Source organism: Crocodylus siamensis, chromosome 5 (genome assembly GCF_052110815.1).
Source record: "Crocodylus siamensis isolate JL-2025a chromosome 5, ASM5211081v1, whole genome shotgun sequence".
In the NCBI taxonomy this organism is placed as follows: domain Eukaryota; kingdom Metazoa; phylum Chordata; order Crocodylia; family Crocodylidae; genus Crocodylus; species Crocodylus siamensis.
This window is the reverse complement of record NC_143399.1, coordinates 190,135,164-190,158,448: the sequence shown is the minus strand read 5'-3', so window position 1 is coordinate 190,158,448 and position 23,285 is coordinate 190,135,164. Positions and strand designations below refer to the sequence as shown.

Here is a 23,285-nt window from a genome sequence, read left to right as displayed (position 1 = left end):
GCGCCACTCCCCAAAAGCCACTCCGATGGTCAAGAGTTCACAGTCCAAGATCTCCCAGTTTTGTTCTGCTGGGGTAAGCTTATTGGAGAAGGTAGACCTGCTGTTGTAACAGCATCACACCTATCACAGTGCTAGAAACATCTGTTTCCAGTTGAAAGGGCAAAGCCTGCTTCATGTATTCAAAGGCTCATTGGGCTTCCATAAGTGGGACTGAATGTTCTTACAGAGCTATGTGGTGGGAGGGGCCACTACCCAGGCAAAGTTGGCAATGAACCACTAGTAAAAAATGGTGATCCCTAGGAACCTCTGGAATTCCTTGACTTCCAGGGTGCCTTCTACTCTTGGACAGTCTGAACGTTCAGAGGGTCCACCTTTAAGCACTCAAAACAACAACATAAAACCAGATAAAAGCAAGGAAGTCAGTGGAGGTTCAAAAGAAGGCACATTTTTACAACTTGGTGAAAGGCATGTTGGCACAGTCTCTCCAGCACTTCTGGACATGAGAAAAGTGTTGGGTGGGGTCTTCTTAGAAGATCAGACTGACATCCAGGCAAGGAAAAATGAATTGGTCCAACAGGTGTGACAGCATGTTGTTAATGAAGTCCTGGAATGTGGCTGGGGTGTTGGTGAGCCCCAAGGGATTAACTAAATACTCAAAGGTTTCTTACAGATGTAGGGGGAAAAAAACAACAACAGCGCTTTACTTTCAGCTCTCTGTATAACCCCAAAAGAGGCATCATGTTTGTTTGACAGAGTTCACCCAACCTCCATATAGATCGCACACTTCAGCAAGGCTTTTTGGCACTTTTATCCAATTGAATCAGCTTTAGATAAAAGTACCAAAAAGCCCCCCTAAAGTGCCCAATATATACAGATGCTGAGGAGCCAGGTCAAACTGACACACTGCCTCTTCCAGTAAAGTGCCGTTTTCTTTTTTTCCCCATGTCTGTCAGTGGCCGTAGTGCCCATACGAAGTCCAGAAGCCAGTTTTCCACTCATTGCCTATTCACATCAGATTATATGCTCCTCAGAAATCAAGCTTTGTGAGTATATGTGCAGTTTTTAGGAAGTCAAACAGCTCTGGGATGAGAGGCAGGGGATACCGCTTAACACATGGTAATTTCATTCATGGCCCTATATTCCACACAAAGGTGGAAGTTCCCATCCTTCTTTTTGATTAATAAGATGGGGGACCCCTGCTGAGAAGGTGGACTTTCTTATAAACCCCCAGGTTAGATTTTCCTGAAGGTACTCTCAGAGGGCAGCGAGTTCTCATTCTGGCATGGCATCTCACCAGGATCTTTGTCCTAGGCTGTAGGTCAATAAGGCAATCATAATTCCAGCATGAGAGGCCTTTTGCATTCTTTTTGTTGAAGACATATGCACAGTCCTGATACTTTTGGGGTAGGCTGGATGTGGCCTCTGGAGGCTAACCCCCTGAGGGGTGGCAGTGATTGTGATCCTGGCTCAGATCATGGCTCAGGCAATAATCCTGGGTTCCCAGCAATGTCACCAGCCACTTGGAAGTTGCACAGCCCTGATCTAAGGCATCAGTTATTTTTCAGGTTTATTCATCTTAAACTTGATTAGCAAAACTGCAATCCTTTCAATACCTGCTGCAATATTTGTCATAAAATATTTGTAGCCAGATTATCTTGTATGTTTCATAATGGACATAGAGCTCATTTTGTATATTTTTTTGGAAAATGAGTTTTGTGATGTATTCTTTCAGAATGAGTATGAAAAGATGGTAGAGCAATGATTCTTGATCAAAGCAGAGCTTACTTAGTTAAGTGATTTAGCTCTTCATCTGCTGAGCCACAGGTAATGACCACTATCAAAGCTGCGAAGTCCTATACCTTCTAGACCTGGAGTAGTTACCAGGAAGGGCGATGCTAATTTAGGATTAATTAAATCATTAAATTCATTAAAAGTTAGAAGAATTATAATTAAAACTTATTTTTGAATATCTGTACTATTTTCAGAATATTTCTTCAGGTCCCCTATTTTATGATTAAGAACACACAACTGTTTTCATTTATATATTTTAATAATGTCCCTCACATAGAATAGGTAAGAGTAAATTTTCTACAAAGAAAGGAATTTTTCCTATGTTGGACTGCATATCAGTTCTGCAAATATCACTGTGCTCAGAATATACTAGCATTACTTGTTTCAGATCAGCATTCTCTGCACCATAGTACCAGGACAACGCACACACAACAATTTTCATGTAAATTCTCCTATTACCATAATATTTGGCTTATGCACTATTATTTAATGTCAACTTCCCTTTACGGTAACACTCAGCAGTTTTCTCCTTTGATTTTCCCTCACATGAATGTTATCCTTAAAGATGATTGTATAATATTATTCCTTTGCTATAATACACAGGCTGCATCAATGTAGAGCTTTTTATTATATGTAATCCCACATACACAGCTGATTTCATGTCTGCCCTCCCATTACCATGATGATGAGTCTATGCATGATGACATCATTATCAGTTCAGCTTTCCTGTACTACCATAACAGTGTTATGCATGTACTGCTGGTTTCATGTAGCTTAGCAGGGCAAAGTTCTACATGGTAAAACTTAGAAATCATATCTTCTCTATTAGCATTCATCTTGCATATCCAAAGAAAGTCAAGGACCTATAAAACTATATCAATGAAAATGACAGTGTTTTACATCAGCTTTGCACTCACTTCACACAAGTATAAAGCAGTAGAAGATCAGCTCCAGTATTCCCATTATGAGATTCACATAGATTCATGAAATATATTTTCCTAAAACTAAAGGAAATTCTTTAAAAGCATTTAAGGTTCTTAGGAAATCATTTTAACTAGAACCTTTTTAAATATTAGCATACCATGTAACGGTTATTTTATACACTTGAAAAATAAGGGACATGTCTATTGAGAGATACAATACAACCTGAGAGTTTTAATATACCATATTTACATTCATATTTATTGGAACTGAAGATGACCCCTCCAATACTTATATTCTATACATGAAAAAATGATACACTTGTTATAATTTTCCTTGTAAAAATAGCTATTAATGGCTATTGAAAGAATTGTTCGAGACATTGCCTCTGGTATCTCTAAACCAATAATGGTAGATGCCAGGGAGGATACTGAATAGGGAATAGATCACTCCAGAGATATCGGGTTTAATGCTGTCTCTTCACAGCATCCATTTTTGCCACTGTTGGAGCCAGAATACTAGGCTAGATGGACCATTGGTCTGATCCAGTATGGCATTTTATATTCTTATATTCTTACCTAATTATTGGAAGATTGTCTTAAATGCACCTGCCCTCCCCCTGGCACTTTCACCCAATATGATTCACGACATAAAATTAATATCTGAGTATTTGATGGGATCTAATAGCATGTATACATAAGGAAAACAGACTACATCAATAGAGTTCTGTACTGTCTTCCTTCAGCATTACAAGAATAGATTTACTTCATACGGCAGCTTTAGGACATCTAAGCTTCCCCTTAACATTAGCATTAAGGGAGCACAAAGAGAATTAATCCCTAGAAGATACAATTATAAATGGTCTATATAATTTTCAGATTTAAAGAAAATAAAGGAACATGATCCCCACAAGTCATGTCTATACAAAGATCAATTATGTATACACTTGAAATATGTATTGCCTATTGAACAGTTCCGTATGGAAAGAAACATTATCCTATTGCTATTAATTGTTTCCAATTATTTTTTTTCAGATCTTAAAATTCAAAAGAGGAGTACATTTGTTTAACTGTATTACCAGGTGACTGTGTGACATTGGAACCAACACCTTTACTTACAGATTTATTTTGCATTGTCAAAAATGTTGAGAGGTTAAACTACATTGCATCTTTGTGCCTCACAGCCTTAACGTAAATGTGACTGGAGTCTGAAAACAAAAGTGACTTAGTACATGTCTTTATAAACATATGTCAGGTAAATGACATTAATAAAATCCTGACTTGAACTGTATCATTGCAGTCAAATAGTTTACAAAGTTATCATCTGGAAGAGAAAACAAACTGCATGAAAACTTTTTATAAAATACAACTGGAATGTTAAATTATTCTCTTATCCAATCTTCCATAATTGAGCTCACCAGTAGTACAAGACAAGTTAAGAATGCTTGCCATTAGAGAGCTATAATACCTGCAGAAAGTGCAGTGAGGCATACTGTTCTTATTTCAGAGGAAGGGTTATCTAGAAAGGGTTTCATTGGCAAGAATATGGCCCAAACAGCTTTCTCACTTAATAGTATGGATTCTACGTGTATACTAAGACAAATGACAAAACGGATATCTCCCAAGACATAGAAACCTCTCTTTAGTCTCATCCTTGCTTGTCTATACTTGTAGGAGATTTGGTAAATTTCCCTTTGCACATCAGAAGATTAGTATAAGTCTTGCAGCTGTCTACCAGTTGTAGCCTGACTGAGCAAACCTAACACACTTGGTTTGTTCATATCATATGTTTAAAGGAGAAAAAGGATAGAATTTGTGCTCCTTGGTTATATAGTGTATGTTCTGAATGTAAAAAACAGGTAAGGCTCAATTATGTGGCAACTGAGACATCATTGGGAGATGGATGTATTCAGTGATAAAAGAACTGATCTTTTTATGGCAGTCTGGTATCCGAGGGCCTGAATTCATAAATATTTTCCTGTTTCCAAGGCCATGCTAGAGAGAATTTTCCTGTCAGGGCCCTGGCAAACATTACATTTATGGCATGATTTACTTGTTAACTGTGCCAAAATAGTAACCCTGCCATATTAATTTTCCCTGTTTAGGAAACTAATGATGCAACAGAATAAGAAACCAGTCACAAACACGCCCCACAAGATATGTGGAAAATATGCTGAACATGTTTGTGGCTGGTCTTCATTGCATCTTTAACTGAATATGCGAATGCATCTCCTGGCATTGGAAGTTCATCAGCAGATTGGCTCCCCTCTCTGTTAGCAGGCTGACAGCCACATGGTGAAGCTTTGCATAATTTTCAGGTGTGAGGCACAGGCAGACAATCAATCCACTGAGCTGGGTTTCAGGTCAATGTTGTGGGGTGAGCCACAATCCAACATGGCGATTGCTTTATCCTGCTGCTGCTGGGAGGGCAAGGCACACTGAGGTGCTGGATCACACCCAGCACAGTGTTTTCCTTGCCCCACAGCCTCCCCAGGAGATGCAGAGTCTGATAGACACCCATCTGGGCTTGTCTATGCCTGACTAGGCTGCTACACATGAAGGAGGGTTTAACTCCCCAATTGGGTTGCCACTAGGTTACCCTGAATGGGAACTTTACCAACTCCAACTGGATTCCCATTAAAATAGTGGTGTGATTGGGACTGGTCCCATGTGGCATGGCAGGATGTGCAATTGTTGGGACTGGGAATTAGTTCTTATTATGCCATGATTTTAATGTCTGCCAGGGCCCTCAGACCAATCTTCTGCTGTAAACGGGGTCTGGTTTTAAAATTCCAAGACTTATATAAAATGACACAATAGTATCAAGTCAAATACTAATGTATTTAGCTGTGAAGTCAAAACAATGAAGTGCCTCTCCTGAAAACATGAATTACCTCAACTCATATTTGCTTTGGTAAATGAAGTTTTTGAAGAGTTTGTCCCAAGAGATTTTCAAGTATTTTTAATTTAAATTATAAAGTGCAAAAAATTCCAAAATATTACCTTAGTTACTCAAATCCATGATGGTGCTGAGTTTAAGATGACCCCCCCCCCAATAATTAGGTTCTAGACATGGAAAATTTATCAAATTTGGTTATAAATTTTCCATGTCTAGAATCTAATTATTGGATGGTCTTAAATTGGTCTTCACCACCGCAGCCCCCATACCATTTACCCCCTCTCCTGCCAGTGCCTGGTCCCCTGCCTGATCCCCACCTTGCTGCCTGTCCCCCCCCACCTCTTCCCCTCTGCTTATCTCCACACCACCACTTGCCTCCAGCACTGGCTCTAGCTTGGAACATGAGGCACATGGTTCTCCAACCTTAGACAGGCTATGTTGCAACAGCTGCAGCACCAGCTTCAGCCTCAGTCCTATCCCTGGCCTAGTCCCAACCTGAGCTGCTGTGTAGCTGGGCTGGGACTAGAACAGCCATGTGGTCCAGGCTGGAGCAGGGTAAGTAGCAAGGGGAGGCAGGCAGGGAGACGGAGGTGGCAGGACAGGTGGCAGAGATGGAGATGACAGCTGGGAAAGTGGGGTAGAGAGGCTATGTTGGGGGGGACAGGTAGCTGGGAATTGGCTACAATCCTGACCATGAACAAAGGTCACACCTGGAGTCAGAGTCACATCAGCAATCTGGCCCCGACTGTATTTGAATCCAAGACAGTGTTCTTTCCCACCCCATGTTAAATGGAAAATAAGACTTTGCCTTGGATTCAAGTAAATACAGTAGTGTAGATTGCTAGTATCTCCAAAATACTGAGAACTTCTGGCTCATGAATAAGAGCTTTATTAAATGTTTATTGATTTCAGACATCATTAGACCAGGTCCTAAAAGCAGGCTGACTAGGAGTGTTGGACATCTCATGATTAAGAATTAAATTTATCTCTTGAGTAATAGCACAAAAGTTGTTGGGCTTAAACAAGTAATTATTTTTTCTGTTTGTTTATCCAAACTGAGCTCGTTCATCCCTACTTTAAAACATTAATTTGATTAATTTATTCTTAGGAATCAAAAAATATCCATAAGGTAATTTGTAAACAAATCAATTACCATTTCAGTTATTTGATAGAAATGATATCTTGTATTCACAAACTACATTTCATAATGCAACTGATATCCAAGCCGATGATAAGCCTACTTCAGGGCCTTTACACTGTAGCTGTATAGCTCTAGATGTACAGTGTCTCCCATGATTTATAGCTTGTGTGAACTGTCAAAGTAACTCAGAGATAAAAGTATATTTGTAACTTTTTTGGATTCACAATTAAAGGCCTAATTACAAAAATGCTGCTTTTATTCCTTAAAATGTCATTCTTTTTAAGTCATAGATGTCAAATTCTCATCTTATAATACTCTAGTCTCTATTTTTTCTCTATCAAGCATACCACTGAGGGGTTTTTCAGTATGCTAGGCCATGTCTACATCTCTGTTTAATCCAGTTCCTTTATAAACAATGAAGTCTCAGACAGTTTTAATCGACTCAGAGATGTTACACTTCAATTTCCCATATGTGCCATTCACCCCTCAACCGTCTCCTTCATTAAATGTCAATCTCCCTTTGAGAATGTGCCTTCCCTTTGTTGTTGTTGTTGATGCTGTCTTCTGAACTGAGTGGAACTGAATAGTGGGTGGGCCTCGGTTTTTTGGGAGGGAAGGAGGCTGTGGAGGGCAGTAAAGATTCTTACCTGCTGCTTTGGTAACATCTGCAGTGGAAATGTTTTGGAGATTTGAGTGCACTCTGAAGGTCACCGCTCCTTTCATCACACTAGAAAACAATTTAAAATGAGACTCAGAACCAAGACATACATATGGCACAATGTGGTATAAAAACTAATTTAAAAAATAAATGAAAATGGAGACTATACCAATATCACTTTTCCTTTTGCTTCTTTAGACACACTTGCAAAGTTCACATAAATAAGTTGCCCAAAGCCAGCAAGTTATTTACCCAAATATAACACAGAGCATCCACAGAACTCAAAGTCCAGAGCCTGTTAAAACGGTCTAAATAATAAAATAATAAAAATGTCTAAATATTCTGCCCTCCAGTGAGAGGACAAAGGAGCACCATTTAGTTATGTTTTACTTATGATCTGTCAGTACCCCTATGGGGAACAGATTTTATAAAACAGAAAACTACTTAATGCAGTGGACAAAGGCATAACACAATTCAGTAGCTAGAAGCTGAAGCTAGACAATTCAGACTGGTAAAATAGTGTGTTTTGTTTTTTCTTTTTTTTAACAGTGGGGATAATTAGCCACTAGAACAGCTTGCCTAGGAAGGGATGAATTATCTATCACTTGGAGTCTTTAAAATAAGGCTGAATATCTTTCAGCCAGAAGTGGCAGACTTGATGCAGGAATCAGTTGGTGAAACTTGATGGCCTGTATTACGTAAGTGGTCAGATTAGAGGACTGCAACAGTCTTTCTGGCATTAAAATCTACAAATCCACAAACCACTTGTAAATTTAGCTACTAATTATCTTGATAAGGAATAGCAAAATCAGCCAGATTCTAGCACCACTCTCAGGCTTTTTGTCTCAATGTGTGGGCTCAGGGCTGCTCTATGCCATCTGTGCTGCCTAATTTGGGGTGGCATGCTGAGTGGGAACAAGTGGGCAGGGCTAAGTTACTTATTGGCTCAGAAGGATGTTGTCTATAGAAATAGCTTAATTTTCCAAGCTTGGTTACATGCTGATTAGAGCAAACAGGCTTCTTTCCTTAGCAGAAACACAGACTTAACCTTAGATACAAGCCACCTAAGCGCAATATTATTCCACTCATCTTGCATCTTTAGAAGGCCATTAATGTGTCTATTTTTGTAATGCACCTGCATCTTAACCTTAAGCACATAGGTAAAAAAAAAAAAAAAAGATAAGGAGTCATCCTCATTTCATACACTGGCTATTTAATGCAAAATACATTAAGAACATTAATTACATAACCCAAGGCTCTCACTCTCCTAAGGAAGGGCCCTAATAGCTGGACTACTGAGTCATGCTCCGCTGACCCTATGCTTGTTCCAGTCCTTTTTGTCGAGTGGTTCAGCTTCAACAGGAAACGTGTTAAGTGCCCTCATTCCTGCTTAGACCAGAGACTCGTGCTTAGGGCACTTGCTTGGGGTTCAAAATCCCTCAGCTGAGCAGGCCCTACAACTTTGTAAGTCTCCATTTCCTGGGCCACTATTTTAATCCCTAGGCTATCGTGCCAAGGGTAGATAGGTCCTCCGTCCCATCCAGTAAGGAAGCCATGTAATGTAATGGGCAGCTCTGAGATGCCAGAGGGACAGGAGTGCATTCTTTCCTCCACCCTGCCAGCATTTTGTATTGGCTGCCCCCCCATTGACTCCCTGCTCAGTAGGTACAAGCTCTGAAAATAATATAGGCTATCCACAAAGAGAATACATAAACTATATCCCTGCCTGGGCAGAGCAGGATCATTCTCCTGAGGTGAGATGCAGATTTTTTAGTGTGACCATATAGGCTTAGACAGGCAGAAATAAAAATAGGATCTGGTCTATGGTATTTGCCAAAACAAAGGGCTCTGGACTTTTTTTAAAGAAAAAAATAGATCAGTATTTCTGTAACAAGCATTCCCCATAACTCCAACTATCTCTTGACAGGATAATATTCTTATGAAAACAGATTTTAATTACAAGGATTATCATGAAGAGTGATTAAAAATCACTAAAATATTATGAAAAATCCTTATAATTAACAAACACATTATCCCTTTTAAAACTTTCCTGAAAACAAAACTCTTTAGAAATTAAAGTACATGTTCAATATAGAACAGCATAATACGCATGAAACTTGGCATCGAGGTAAAGATTTACACATATTACATATACTATTTGATCTCCTTGATTAGTAATCATATAATCTTTGCAAATAGTTATAGTTGTGCTACAAAATATAAATAAACCTGCATTAATGGTGAAGTATATTAAGTAGCACCATACATAAACATGCTTTGACCTTCTATGGCAGCTGCATATAAAGGAATGAAATTTGAAAAGTTGCTATGCAACTTGAAATAGGGTCTTTATCTTGGCTAAAGTAATATTATTTAACATTTATGTGCTATCATGTTTTTTTATTTTGAAACTAAGTAATCTGTGGTAACATATGTAAAAGTCAAACTTTGATAGATGAGAAAACAGACTGATTTTAAGACTGTTTGAAGACCACAGAAAGAATTGGCATGAGACCTGGAATTAGAACTCAAGAGCAACATCCCTACTCTTGCACATGATGCTGTTCTTCACTATTTATCCATGGTATAGCATCATAGAGTAGTAGGGCTGAAAGAGACCTCAAGAGATCATCTAGACCAACTCCTGGCCTGAGGCAGGTTCATTCCTATCCAAACCATCCTATACAAAGCTAACCTTTTAGCAAAATTAGTTGACACAACACAAAACATAACACCCTAGCCCGCCACAGGTAAAGCAGATCGGACCACAGCAGCCAATGTCCTGTTGCTGTAAAGGTTATTAAATATATCAAGGAAAAAAGGCTACTTCCCACACTACATAGGATAGACTGAGGGGATGCTGCCTTCCCGTCTGACCAGCACTTTATAGGGTTCATCACTTCAGTATGTGAGCACTTCAGAGAAATCCAGAAAACCTTTTAAAAATTACTCATAAAATTAGTTATACAGTTATGGTGTTGGAAAATGTATCTTGGAATATTATACATAGTTTTCAAAGCTGCAGCAGAAAACCAGAAGCATCACATCAGAATCTGGGCTAGGATATTTCAGTTACTGGCATTGCATGAGCTATAGATCATGCTGTTACATACTGAAACAATACAATGTTTATTAGGATTGCAATAGCTGCACAGCTGCTTTGACATAGCCGAGGTGGGATGCCTGTTGGCACAGTGCCAAAGTTGGCTGCTATCGCCTTGCTTCAAATGTATCTACTGTGTTTTATTCTGAATTAACCCAAATGTCATTAGTCAATCCTTTTTCTTCAAATACTAGAAAGATTTATTGCCAAAATGGCAATCCAGGTGTCGATTTATTAAAATTAATTTCTCTTGGATTAATAAGTGTTAAATGCCTGTAAATCTTGTATAAGCAGCATTTAATAGCAATTTAAACTACAATACTTAAACTTTTATAAGGTTTTTCATCTAAGATTCTCAAATTGCTTTGCAAGTGTTCAAGCCACCAACAAATTTGAGCCTTAAAGCTGAGACAGGCACCCAGCAGAAGATGACCCAAGGCAAGAATATCCTCTGATAGCATACTATAGCTGCTCCTCTGCTATTTCTTATCCCCTGATGATGGTCTAAGAGGCAAGACGTCAGGTCTTCTGTTCATAAATGCTCATGCTCTAAATAACACTGGGTGTACATGCACACTACTGCAGTCCCACACCTGTTCCCTATCTGCTACCTCATAAAATGGAAGTAACATACCTGTCTTAGTGTAGTAGTGGTTGTGTATACTAATACTGGTTGCTTGCAGATGTTAAACCCCCCACCACAAAAACTGCGCTTTACTGTGTTGCTTCAACCCGGCTCCACAGGATCTGCATAGATCAGGCACTTGAATGGGGCTTTTTGGAGCTTTTATCTAATAGCCAATTCAGTCACCTCACTGGCACGGTACTAATCTGGTGTGGGCATGCCCCGGGGGACCACTCTAACACAAAGACAGCACCAGGGTAGTGCAAAGGTCACCTTTACACCTGTCTTCAAGCTGTACTGGGCAGTCAACAGTGGTAGGCAAAGATATGGAGTTAATACTCATGCTCACATGAGAGAATCTCCACAGCTGAGTCATAATGGGTGTCTATACAGTAGAGTTGAGTGCCATAACTACTACTGCCCAAGCTACTTCTGAATTAATAGCCTAAATACAGGAAGCAGTATAGCTGCATTACCACAGGACTCTGCCTGGGTACCTTATTTCTCAACAGAACTTAGTACCATGGGCAGTGTTGTGCTATACTTTTTCTGCTACACACATTAGTCATTTAAAGCTAGCACAGACTTCTCTGCATGGTCCTGTATTTTGCCATGTTAATATAGCCAAAGAGTTTCAGCAGCTGATCAGGATCACAGAACAAGTTGGTGTCAAAACTAGGGCCAGGGATGGGAAGGGTCAAAGGGCCTTGCAGCACTTTTGTATTTCTGATTAAAATAATCTTCCTCCATTATTTTGACCTAGGTTGTTCCCAACATGGATTCTTAAATCCTACACATGTAGCATCAACATCAGAGGTAATCTAGGGCCTATATAATGAATTACACTGCAATTAACAAACATCTGCACCCCTGGGTCCAAATCTAGGATGGCATAAGGATTTCATCAAGGAGGGAGACTTACGTTCTGTGGTGACAAGGAATATGCCTGTAGTGGGTTGTTACTCCTTTAGCCAGGCCAGGGATCCGGCCTTCCCCCTTTCCTACATCAAACTAAACAAAACACTGTTAAGTGAAGAGGCTAAGGGACCTGAACCTGTTCAGCCTCCACAAGAGAAGGCTGAGGGGGATCTAGTGGCCTGTTACAAACTAGTCAGGGGGGACCAGCAGGCGTTGGGGGAGTCCCTGTTCCCCTGAGCACTACCAGGATTATCATAGACTGAGCGATGTTACTCTTAAGGATGCCTATCCCTCACCTTTAATTGATGACACACTAGACACCTTCTGGCCAAAGCTCAATGGTTATCCACCCTTGATCCAGCTAGAAAGTACTGGCAAGTGGAAGTGCACACAGAGGAGAGAGCTAAGACAACTTTTTATACTAAGAAGGGACTTTTTTAGTTTAATGTTATGCCTTTTGTTTTATATAATGTTCCTAGTACATTTCAGAGACTGCTGGATATCATATTAGCAGATTTTCAAGGGACATCCTACCTGGTGTACCTGGATGATATCATTGTGGTAGGCCAAACATTTCAGGAGCACTTACAGAAACTGAAAGGAGGCTGAAGGAAACCAACTTTGAAAATTAAATCTGCCAAATGTCAGCTTTTCTGTAGGGAAATGAATTTTTTTCAACACATGATCTCCATGGAGGGGGTATGCCCAGATCCAGATAAAGTGGAGGCTGTTAAGACCTGGCTAGTACCTTGAAATGTAACAGAACTATGCAGGTTCTTGAATTTAGCCTCCTATTATAGAAGATTTGTGGTAGATTTTGCTACCACTGCAAGCCTCTTACATAAGCTCTCCGATAAGGGTAAGCTCATCTGGACCAAGAAATGTCAAGATGCCTTTATAGATAGGGGGACCAAATGCCCAGTTTGCCTGGGTCACCCCTGATTCTGAAGGCTGGTCCCAGCCAGTTGGTCAAAAGTTCTAGGCCGCAGTCCAGCAGAGAGGTGGAGCAGCATGGCAGGCATTGCTGCTGCTATGCAGGAGCAGGGACATGCCACATTGAGGCATGGTGGCACCTGCTAGTCCACCTGCCTTTCTCCTGTACAGCAGCAGCGGCACCTACCCAGCTGCCTGCCTGGTGCATCATGCTATTCTGCCTCCCCGCTGGATTCTGGTCCAACCATCTTGGACCAGTCTATGAATCTGGGAGTGTCCTGGCCAAACTGGGATGTACAGTCACCCCATTCATAGAGCTAAAGCTGTAGTTGATGTCATCCCCTGTCTTAATGTATCCTGACCCTCAGTTACCCTTCTGGTTGGACACTAATGCAAGTGATATTGATATAAGAGCTCTGTTGTCGTAAGTTGGAGGCCATGAGAAGATACTAGCCTATGCAAGCTGAGCTTTAAACAAAGGTGAGCTCCAATACGTAACTACAAGAAATGAACTGCTTGCTGTGGTGACCTTTACCAACCATTTTTGATACTTTCTCCTGGGGAGATGATTCACATTAAGAACAGACCACAGATTTCTCCATGGCTACAGAATTTCCAGCAACCCAAAGGACAACTGGCTAGATGGTTAGAAGAGTTGCCTGAGTTTGACTACCAAATAGTGCATTGCCCTGGGAAACAACACCAGAATGCTGATGACTGGTCCTGTAGGCCTCACATAGCAAAAGTTGAACCTGAAGCTGAAGCAGTGGGGATACAGCTACTGTCAGCAGCTGAGACAGCCAGGGGTGAACCAACCCCAAATACAGAAGCCAGAAGTTTGGCAGATTTTTGTACAAAATGATGGGAAGATGCTAACATTAAAAAAATAATAAGGAAAAATAAAATTGATAATGAGTTCCCTGAAGAAAGACAGCATCGTCCACGCTTAAAGAGGTACCAGGCAGTGTGACCTTAGCTAAGTATTAGGCAAGGAGTACTAGTGCAAAAACTTCCAGAAGCTGCCAAAAGACCTGAGCTTATTCAAACAGTGGTAGCAGAGAAAGAAATACCAAAAATTCTGCAAGTTCTATGTGATGTTAATAGTGAGAGACATTTGGGCATGGAAAAGGTCTCTCATAAGATCCAGTCTGAGTATTTCTAGTTAGGTTGGAGAAAATCTGTTATGGACTGGTGCAGGACATGCAAAATGTGTGATGCCCAAAAGGACTGATGAGTAATCCCAGGTGCCCATGGCCTCCATGCAGACTGGACAACCCCTGGAAAGGATAGCAACGGATATTCTGGGTCCCCTGCTCATTACATTACACAAAAACAAGTATGTTTTAGTAGCAGCTGATTATTATTCCAAGTGGGAAAAAGTATATCCTCTCCCTGATCAGCAGGGATCCTGATTTTCTCTGTTTAAAAACTGTAGATTCCCTGATAAATTTTGTAAGTTCTCTGATAAAAAATCCCAAATCTGCAAATAAAATGAAATGAAAAAATGAAATGCCAACATATACACACACACACACACACACACACAGAGAAAGAGAGAGGGAGAGAGGTATCAACTGAACACAGTATTTTATTGACACATTTACAATTTTAAAGCAATCTGGAAGCGTAACAGTGCCTCAATCACTATAATAAATAGTGGAGGGGCAGCGGAGGGGTGGCAAGGGAAAAATGAAAAGGAAGCTTGGGGCTGGAATAAGGGGAAGAGAGAGCATCGTGCATGTGGAACCTGGGCAGCCCTAGACAGAAGAGCACACACAATGGAGCTGGAAATCTCACTGGCTCCATCAGCAGGACTTCAGATTGAAGGAGCTGGACTCTGACTTCGGGGCAGCTGCAGGCTGCTATTGAAGTGCTGTAAGGACCAAGGGCTTGTTTGGGGACACTTCCAGAGGTGTGGGGGTAAAATTAAGGTGCTGAGTTTGTTACCAGTGTTGATGTTTCTTTACTTTTACCTGCTCCCTGCCTTTGGCCCATTGGCTTGTGACCCTAACCCCTATGATTTTCTATATAAAAGTGGGAACTCTCCTTGCTGCTTGTGCCAGTTTCTGGGGCTGCAGGTTTGGCACAACATCAACAACCTCTCTCCCCCACTGCCTCTCCTATCCCAGGCAAGGGCTTCACTGCTGTCTTTCAGTGTTGCCTTTCCTCTCAGCCTCCCTCCCCTCCAGCAGCATCTCTCTGGAAGCTTCTAACTTTCTCCAGGGCCAGCCAATCATACCTGTCAGCTGGCCCAGCACTCCTAACCAGGCAAGCTATTACCCTCTAACCCCTTGCAGCTGGGCTCCAGCCCGTAAGTCATGAACCTTGTTAAATGCCACATTATGAATATGAGCCAACAGTGTGCTCATTGCAGAAAAATCCAAGAGCATACTGGATTGTATTAACAGGAGTGTCACTTGGAAATCAAGGGAGGGTTTCTTTTCCTCTATCCAGCAATCATGAGGCTTCAACTGGAGTATTGTATCCAGTTTTGGGCTTGTCACTTCAAGAAGGATTTGCACTGTTTGGAAAGGGTCCAACGCAACAAAAAAAATTATAAGCCTGGGAAGCAAAACGTATGAAGAAAGGCTGAAAGAACAAGAATTATTTAATCTGGAGAAGAGAAGGTGATAACAGTCTTCAAATACCTGAAGTGCAGTTATAATAGGATAGAAATAGACTTTTCTCTGTGACTGCTGGGGACAGGACTAGGACCAAATGGCCTCAAGCTTCAGCAGGGGAAATTCAGTTTGGAGATTAAGAGGACTTCCTGACTATAATGGTGGTCAACCACTGGAACAGGCAACTAGAGACATTATTAAACCTCCACCCTTGGAAGTTTTCAAGGGCAGGCTAGATAGACACTTGGCTGGGAATGTTTAGTCAGGGATGATCCTGATTTCAGCAGGGGCCAGGACTATATGACCTTGTAAGCTCCTTTCCATCTCTACTTTCCTATGATTATTCTCTAGTGACTCCACCTGGCTGACTCAAGAACATGATACAATTCAGAGTTGGAAAGATACGGCTCTCTCTCTGCCACAGGCATTGTCAATGCACCATGGAGCCCTTCTGAAAGTGCAGGGGGACAAAGAAGATATAAAAGATGAGGTGGGAAAAATCTTGCCAGGGGACTGTAAAAATATTGGTGAATTCCTCTCTTACGAGAGAGAGAAATCTAAAGTGTTTAACATAGAATATTGTTATTTTAATGTAGTTTTTAATGCTTGAATATACTGTCAAGAAGATGTATTAAAGGAAGAAAACCCACACAAAACTGGTCTTGGAATATTTATAGTAGTAGGATAATAGGAACGTTCTGTCCCTATCACATAAATTTTGCATGTCAGTATTCTTTTGGTTATCTTTAAAAAAAAAGCAACATTTTTAATGGCCAAAATTGTATTTTATGCTAGATGTTTTGGGAACAGACTGCATCAGAAGCTCATAAAATGGAGATTTTCCTCATGGGAGCTTTCTGGCAAAAAGCACTCAATAAATAAACATTTCAATAAGAATGGCTGCCCCCTGGGGAATTCAGCATTGTTCGTTATGTGTAGGAGGATTACATTAGACCAAAATAATAATAATAATTTGATTGATACATATTTTTTAGAGAACTTTAATGGGAGGTGCAGGCTGAGAAAAGGTTGTAAGACATAACGTACCCATAACACTTCCTGGAAAAGAACTTTAAATGAGTTAGCAGAAATCAAGATAGGGTAAGCTCCTTTTTCCTGATGCTGCCAAGCACTCTGAAGCTTAGCTAGTATTAATGGCAAGTGTCTTTACATCGCTTTAAGTACTGAGGCTCACTGGAGTGCACATTATTGTTTATGACCTGATGGATTGCAAACAAACTGATCTCACAAATCCCTGATGATGCCGCCAGTTAGTAAAGGCATCCCTCCTTTGGAGCAGATTACATCACACAAACCTTCAGTGAGCTGTGCAGATGAAACAGATCATAAACATAAGCAGCAGTACTCTGCTTCAAATATAAACTGAATCGAGAACATGTAGTGTAGCATTTTTTCTCTTACAAGAGAGACATTAAAAATGTCAAGTAGCAGCACATTGTATCTAGGCATTCAACACTATATCTAAGATTTTTAAAAAACCTTTTTTAATTGTATTGTCCTCTCACTATATGTCTCGAGTAACCTCTTCTGACTTTAGGGAATTTATATCAGTAGAAATAAGAGCAGAATATAGCTCTGAAAATGTAGCCAGCCTAAATTATTGTAATCACATACAGCACTTTTTGCTAACACTTTTGATAAACTGTTTTTCAGTAAAGGTAGGTAATTCTGGTTTCAAGTGTAATAAGCAGGGAATGGTCCCTATGCAAAATGTAATGTCTGTTTCAATGATCTGCTAAATATATTACTTGAAATTTACAGACTAATTACCCCTCTGTTCGCTGTCAGAACCTCTGCTTTTTTAATTTCAATAACGTTGCCTTCAGCCATATTAGGTGAGGGTTCGGGGGGTTTTTTAAACACAGAAATTTGAAGCATATTGCAAATTGTCACCCTTACGTGCTATTGTCTTGTAGTCTGTTTACTAGCAATGAAGTAATTGCAGTGTTTTCACTAAAATAACTTGAAGGTTGTTTGCTGATTTAATGATGCTCCCCCCAGAAGGGTTTATGTATTACTCATATGAAGCTTGGAAGGTACATGATTCCAGCATGCACTGGAACAAACAATACACTTTGTGTGAAATGAAATTATAATTATTTCTTTTCATTAACTGTTTCATTGACCAGTCTTTTTGTTGTATTTTACCTTTCAGCACATGAGCAGTCTGAAAAAAACAAAACTACAGCAGGATCAATATGGCAATCTCCACATCACTTTCAAGCCTTACTATTATATTTATGAATGACATGAGTTAAATCCTTATAAATTATTAATTGAACTTCTCTTGCCTGTTCTTCTCACTCATGTTTGTACGCTTTAGTGCTACAATATCATACAGGAGGTTTACTGTGAAATAGTTACAGTCTATCATACCCCCTAGTGGAAAAGGATTTGAGAAGCAAGTGCCAACAGTGTCATATTTATTCTCAATGAGGAGACATGGAGCTGCTGCCAAACAGGGAAGTGTTTGAGGCTGCATAACACTGAGAGAAGGTTGAATCAATTTTCCTGAGATTGGGGGACATTAGGGGATTGGGACCGCATATTTCCTGTATTAAACATTCCTCTAATGATCTTGTTTCATAATACCAGCTTGTCTTAATAAAACTTCTCTTTGAAATTAGAGGCAGTACACGTCTATACATTCCTTTTAAAAAATCTTTAATCTTTTGGGGTTAAGAAAAGCAATTAGCAACGCTCTAGAGAACTGTGGAAAGTAAATTTTATAGCAGAGAAGATAATTGTCTTAGGGAATGTTTGGTGGGCTTGAACTAATGACTTGCAGTGTGTATACATTTCTGTCTCTGCTATGTTTAGGAATGTGATGCTTATATCCATTTTTTTTACTATGGCATTGAAACCTTCTACTATCCTCCACAGCTCATCAATGAGTTGAAAAAATTAAGGATTCTACATGTTTATAAACACATACTTTGTTATATGCAACTATATAAACATACAAATAGATGTTATATGAACTTACAGAAAACAAATATCTAATAGTGGCATTTTCATAATATGGGATATGTGATTGATGCAGCAACGCAGAGCCAGAGATGTGTTGTTGATGGGCATCCACTGCTGCTGTGAATTAAATCAGCTCTAAACCCATTTCAGTTGGCCAGTAAAACCAAGTTCCATTCATGCTTTATATCATCAAAATGGTACAGAGTCAGGTTTTAGTGGGGAATCTGACCCAAAAGACATTTACATGGCTCACTTTCTCATGTTATGTTTTACCATAAACATAAATCCAGATAATCAGATAAACAATCTAGCCTATGCCACTACAAGTCTTTAAAAGGGTGTCAACCCCTAGGCCATTTAGACTATGGATAAACAGAAAACTCATTCCCTGACAGCGGTGTCCTCAAATACACTTTCCTTCCTAAATTGTAAGCAGCATTGTCTTGTCCAAATTGAACTGTGAGCAGGCTAATGAACACACGGTGGGCTAACTGGCACTGTCACTCAGCATTACTAATTAGCCTATGACCCATCATGTAAACACAACTATGCTGCTTCTAGTTCGGAGGCAGCATGACCACTAGGCAGGGCATTTGTAAACTCCCTGAAGCAGCAGTAGTCAGAACACCAGCCTACTTTCCAGTCCTGCCACTTCTCTGAACCCTTTCCAATTTTACATTATCCTTCTTGAATAACAGATACAGAAACAGAAAAATATATACCAATGGCAATTGCACTAGTGCCAAATAAGTCAATCTGTTGACTCCTGCTCAGTATACCTGTATTTATATATTTTATACCTGCTGTGGATGAGTCAGCTCCTTATTTCCAACCTTCTGCCATTAAACAACATAAAACCAACAGATGTATGACACATAGATAGACAGTAATTGTTGTAGTTCATCAGCTCAATAGTTGCTTAAATCTTGCATCTAACATTGGCCAGAACCTGACAGGAAGGTGCAATTTCTTTTACTACCTAAACTGCCTGCTGGTGTTAACTAATTAGATAAATTAGCAGCTGGCTTAGGCCCCAGAATGATCACTTAGTTGGTAGTTGGCTACTGTGGTTACATTTTCATTAGAAAACTTTATATTACACAACTGGTATTAGTATTTGACAGGCACATTGGACACAACAATTAAACTTAACAGCTTCAAAGCATTCAAACCCTGCTAGACCAACCATTCAGAACAAAAACTTAGGTCAGATTTTACCTCTTTTGTGGCTCAGACAGACCTCTGCAACCTATCTACACACAGCCAGTATTTTAAGGTATAACCTCTGGCGGTTATCAGATGATCTACACAAATCAGATTGCTATTTGGGCACCCTGCACTGCCCTCCTTGCCTCTGGGATCATGAAACTAATGCCATTGAAGTGGCTCTCCCTGAAGTGACATTGCTGTACTTAGTTTCACTGGTTATGGCTGATACAGCATCATCAACAGAATAATTTCAGAACATTTTACAGAAAAATCACACATTGGCCCAAAAGGGATACTTTTTCTTAAAGACAATGACATTCAGAAGACCTATGAATCAAGCTATTTATATAAACATACTTTATTAAATTTACTGAAGCTTGATTCCAGAGTAGGAAAAAGAAAAGGAAGTAGAAGAGAAAAAAAGAAGAGGAGGAAGAAAAAGAAGAATTAAGATTTCAAAGATTTTACAATTCATTTGGTTTCAGGTGAAGATTTTTCACTAAACCTACTATTTCAATTATTTAAAATATTAACAACACCCAATTTATAGATTGATGTTCTACTCAGTTTAGCTAATTTTTATTCTTTGCAAAATGCAATCTGATGAACAATCAAGGTCTATGAATAATTTGCAGAGTTTTTAAATAATTTTTCTATTAATCTGTCACAAGCCACAGAACTTGACATTTTCAACACACTGAATCTGTGAAATTTGTCAGCTTTAGCTGCCATGAAAACTAGGTTCCTAATGATATTTTTTGAAGAATAAAACATGCATGAGTTGTAATTTACTCTCTGAACATTAAACTATAGAGTTTGAACACTAGAAGGCTAAAAATTCACTCAAAACACTGCTTGCTGTACAGAGATTATTGTTTTATTCCCCAGAGATTAAGTCAAATAATAGCAAAGTTAAGTAACTGTGAAAAATACATTGTGTTTAAAGTGTATTTTTATGTGCATTCTTCATCTTGATACCTTTCAGCAGCCTAGCTGGTATACTTATAAGCAGGAAAATTTGTATTTTAACTAATAAAAGTATATTAAGTGATAGTGCTTACTGATTTAGGGCCTAATTCTCTAGTGCCTTGTACCAGGTGTAATAATTTGAATTTATTCTCAGTGAGTGAAAACATTGACACAAATATGCAAAATCAGAAGGGCAACTACCTGACACTGCACAAGTGAATATGATTAATCAATGAGGAGACATGATCCATCTGTTAGGACCTTTGCAAGGTTAAAGCTTAAGCATTTTCACAGCATTATTTTTAGTTTGTTAAGGCAAGGACCATCACTATTCATAAGGAAGGCCATGCCTGTCAGTGCCTGATTCTAAGTTTATTGGGCTTTATAAACAGTTAATCTGTTCAAGACTTACATAAAACACATCTATAAACCAGGAGATGACAGTCCTTACTACTGCCCTCCAAATCTGCACACTGGGTTAAACAAACCAGTTTCACACCATTCTACCTGTCAAGCTACCAGTACTTTTCTAAGATCTGTATATCTAGGTACTAAGACAGACTCTATCAGCATAACACAAAACTACTGTCTCGGTGTTTAAGTTCTGGATGAGTGAATATGATTAAATAGCTAATTGAGATTTTCAGGAGTTGGTAAAGTTTTCAGGTGTTAGACAAACAATGAACAAAATCTCTATAGCATGATTAGGATACAACGGCCAACATAAACATACATATTTACTAAAGACAGGAAAGATAGCACAAATCATCATCTCCCTCCTTTACCTGTGGCAATTCAGGGTGTTAGATCTTGTGGTTTTGTCACAACTGTGTAGTTTTGTAATAGGGTTAGACAATGGATTTGTATAGGATGGTTTGGATAATGATACTGTCTCTGGAGGTCCCTTCCAGCCCTACTTTCATAGATTTCATAGTCATTGGGGCTGGAAGGGACCTCACAAGACCATCGGGTCCAGCCCCATGCCCAAAGGGCAGGCAGTCAGCAGGGGTCAAATGATCCCAGCAAAACAGGCATCCAAGTGTTTCTTAAAGGAACCCAGAGCAGCTGCTTGCACCACCTCTGGGAGGAGTCTATTCCAGGCCCTGGGGACTCGGACATTAAAGAAGTTTTTCCTTACTTCCAGCCTAAAACAGTCTTCCAAGAGTTTATGACTGGTGGACCTTGTCTTCTCATGGGGCAGGGGTGATGTATAGGAGGTGCACACGGGTGCATGTGCAACCCCTGAGCATGGCAGTTCACCCCCTAGAAAAAGGTGCCACCAACAGTGTCAGTGTGGGTGGTCGCCGCTCACCACCCCCCGCCAACACCGCCGGCAGTGTCTGTGGGCAGTTTGCGATCCCTGCTGGCAGTCATCAATGCTGCCAGTGGCAGTGCCACACTCCTGACCCACCGTGCCCCCCAAGCCTCCAGGGGCACACATCGTTCATACCACGGGGTGAAAGATGTTCTCCCAGTTGCTGGTGCACACCCCTTATATACTTATAGGCTGACTTCTCTATGTTTCTATGATTATGGTCACCTTTCTATTATAGGATTTTTTCCTTAGATGCATCTAGCTTTACCAAACTTTCACTATTTGTGCTAGCATTTTTCCATGCCTTGGGCTCACTTGCTTACTTCAGCAATAAAACATTCCAACTGTTTCCAAAACTGAGGTTAGGAAAAATACATTGATTGACCCATACTAAAAAAAAAATCTGAAATCTTTTCTTCAAGATGTTAACCCATTCTTATGCATTGTAACAGGGACTTGAGATTTGGCAGGATGTGCCTTTCACTGTCCTTGTGAAAATCCTTTTAAACCTTTAAGAAGTCACAGTTCACATGCTCTGTAAGGTCTTCTTATAGATCAATTGCTGAAATAAACTAAGACCAGCCCAAATTCAGCCTTCTCCACATCCTTCTTGAAGTGTGGCACCCAGAACTAGATGCAGTACTCCAGCTGCAACATCACCAATGCCAAGTACAGAGGGAGAATAAATTCCTTAGTTTTGCTCGAGATGCATTGGTTGATGCATGCCACAGTATTGTTTGCAAAGAAAGAACACATATATGCAGATACCCACTCATTGTCATAGCTGCCATGAATTTGGAAGTTTGAGTTCTATTCCCAGTCCTCACATCACAAAACAAAACAAAGGGGAGGATCCAATGGTGTAGCTGCACTGCTTTGTTTCAGACCACGCTGAAGGAACAGCAGCTCAGGGTTTTTTGAGTCTCCAAAGCAGATAAGAATCCCCACCTTTCAGCCCTCCCCACCTTCTCCTCTGTGCTCAGCTACACACCCTCTTCATTCCACCCCCTCTCCTCCATCACCATAGCTGGCCCAAGGGCTGGTTAGGGACAGGGCTCTAGAGCTGCATCTGCCACGCTCCAGCCAAGCTGTGTGAAGCACTAGGCTCAGCAGGGAACAGAGGCAGCAGCAATGGCTGGGTTTCCTGCCCTGCCTAAACCCCCTGGGTTTTCCCTACCAGCCTGGAAGTAGG

General features: G+C 40.2%; 1 protein-coding gene across 1 annotated transcript in view; it reads right to left on the bottom strand.

Moving 5' to 3' along the window:
- PTPRN2 (protein tyrosine phosphatase receptor type N2) overlaps positions 1 to 23,285 on the bottom strand; it is a 1,011,953-nt gene that overhangs the window by 533,245 nt on the left and 455,423 nt on the right. The window contains exon 11 of the mRNA XM_090047600.1: positions 7,399 to 7,478. Coding sequence (XP_089903726.1) covers positions 7,399 to 7,478 — 80 coding nt within the window. The remainder of the gene's footprint in view (positions 1 to 7,398; positions 7,479 to 23,285) is intronic.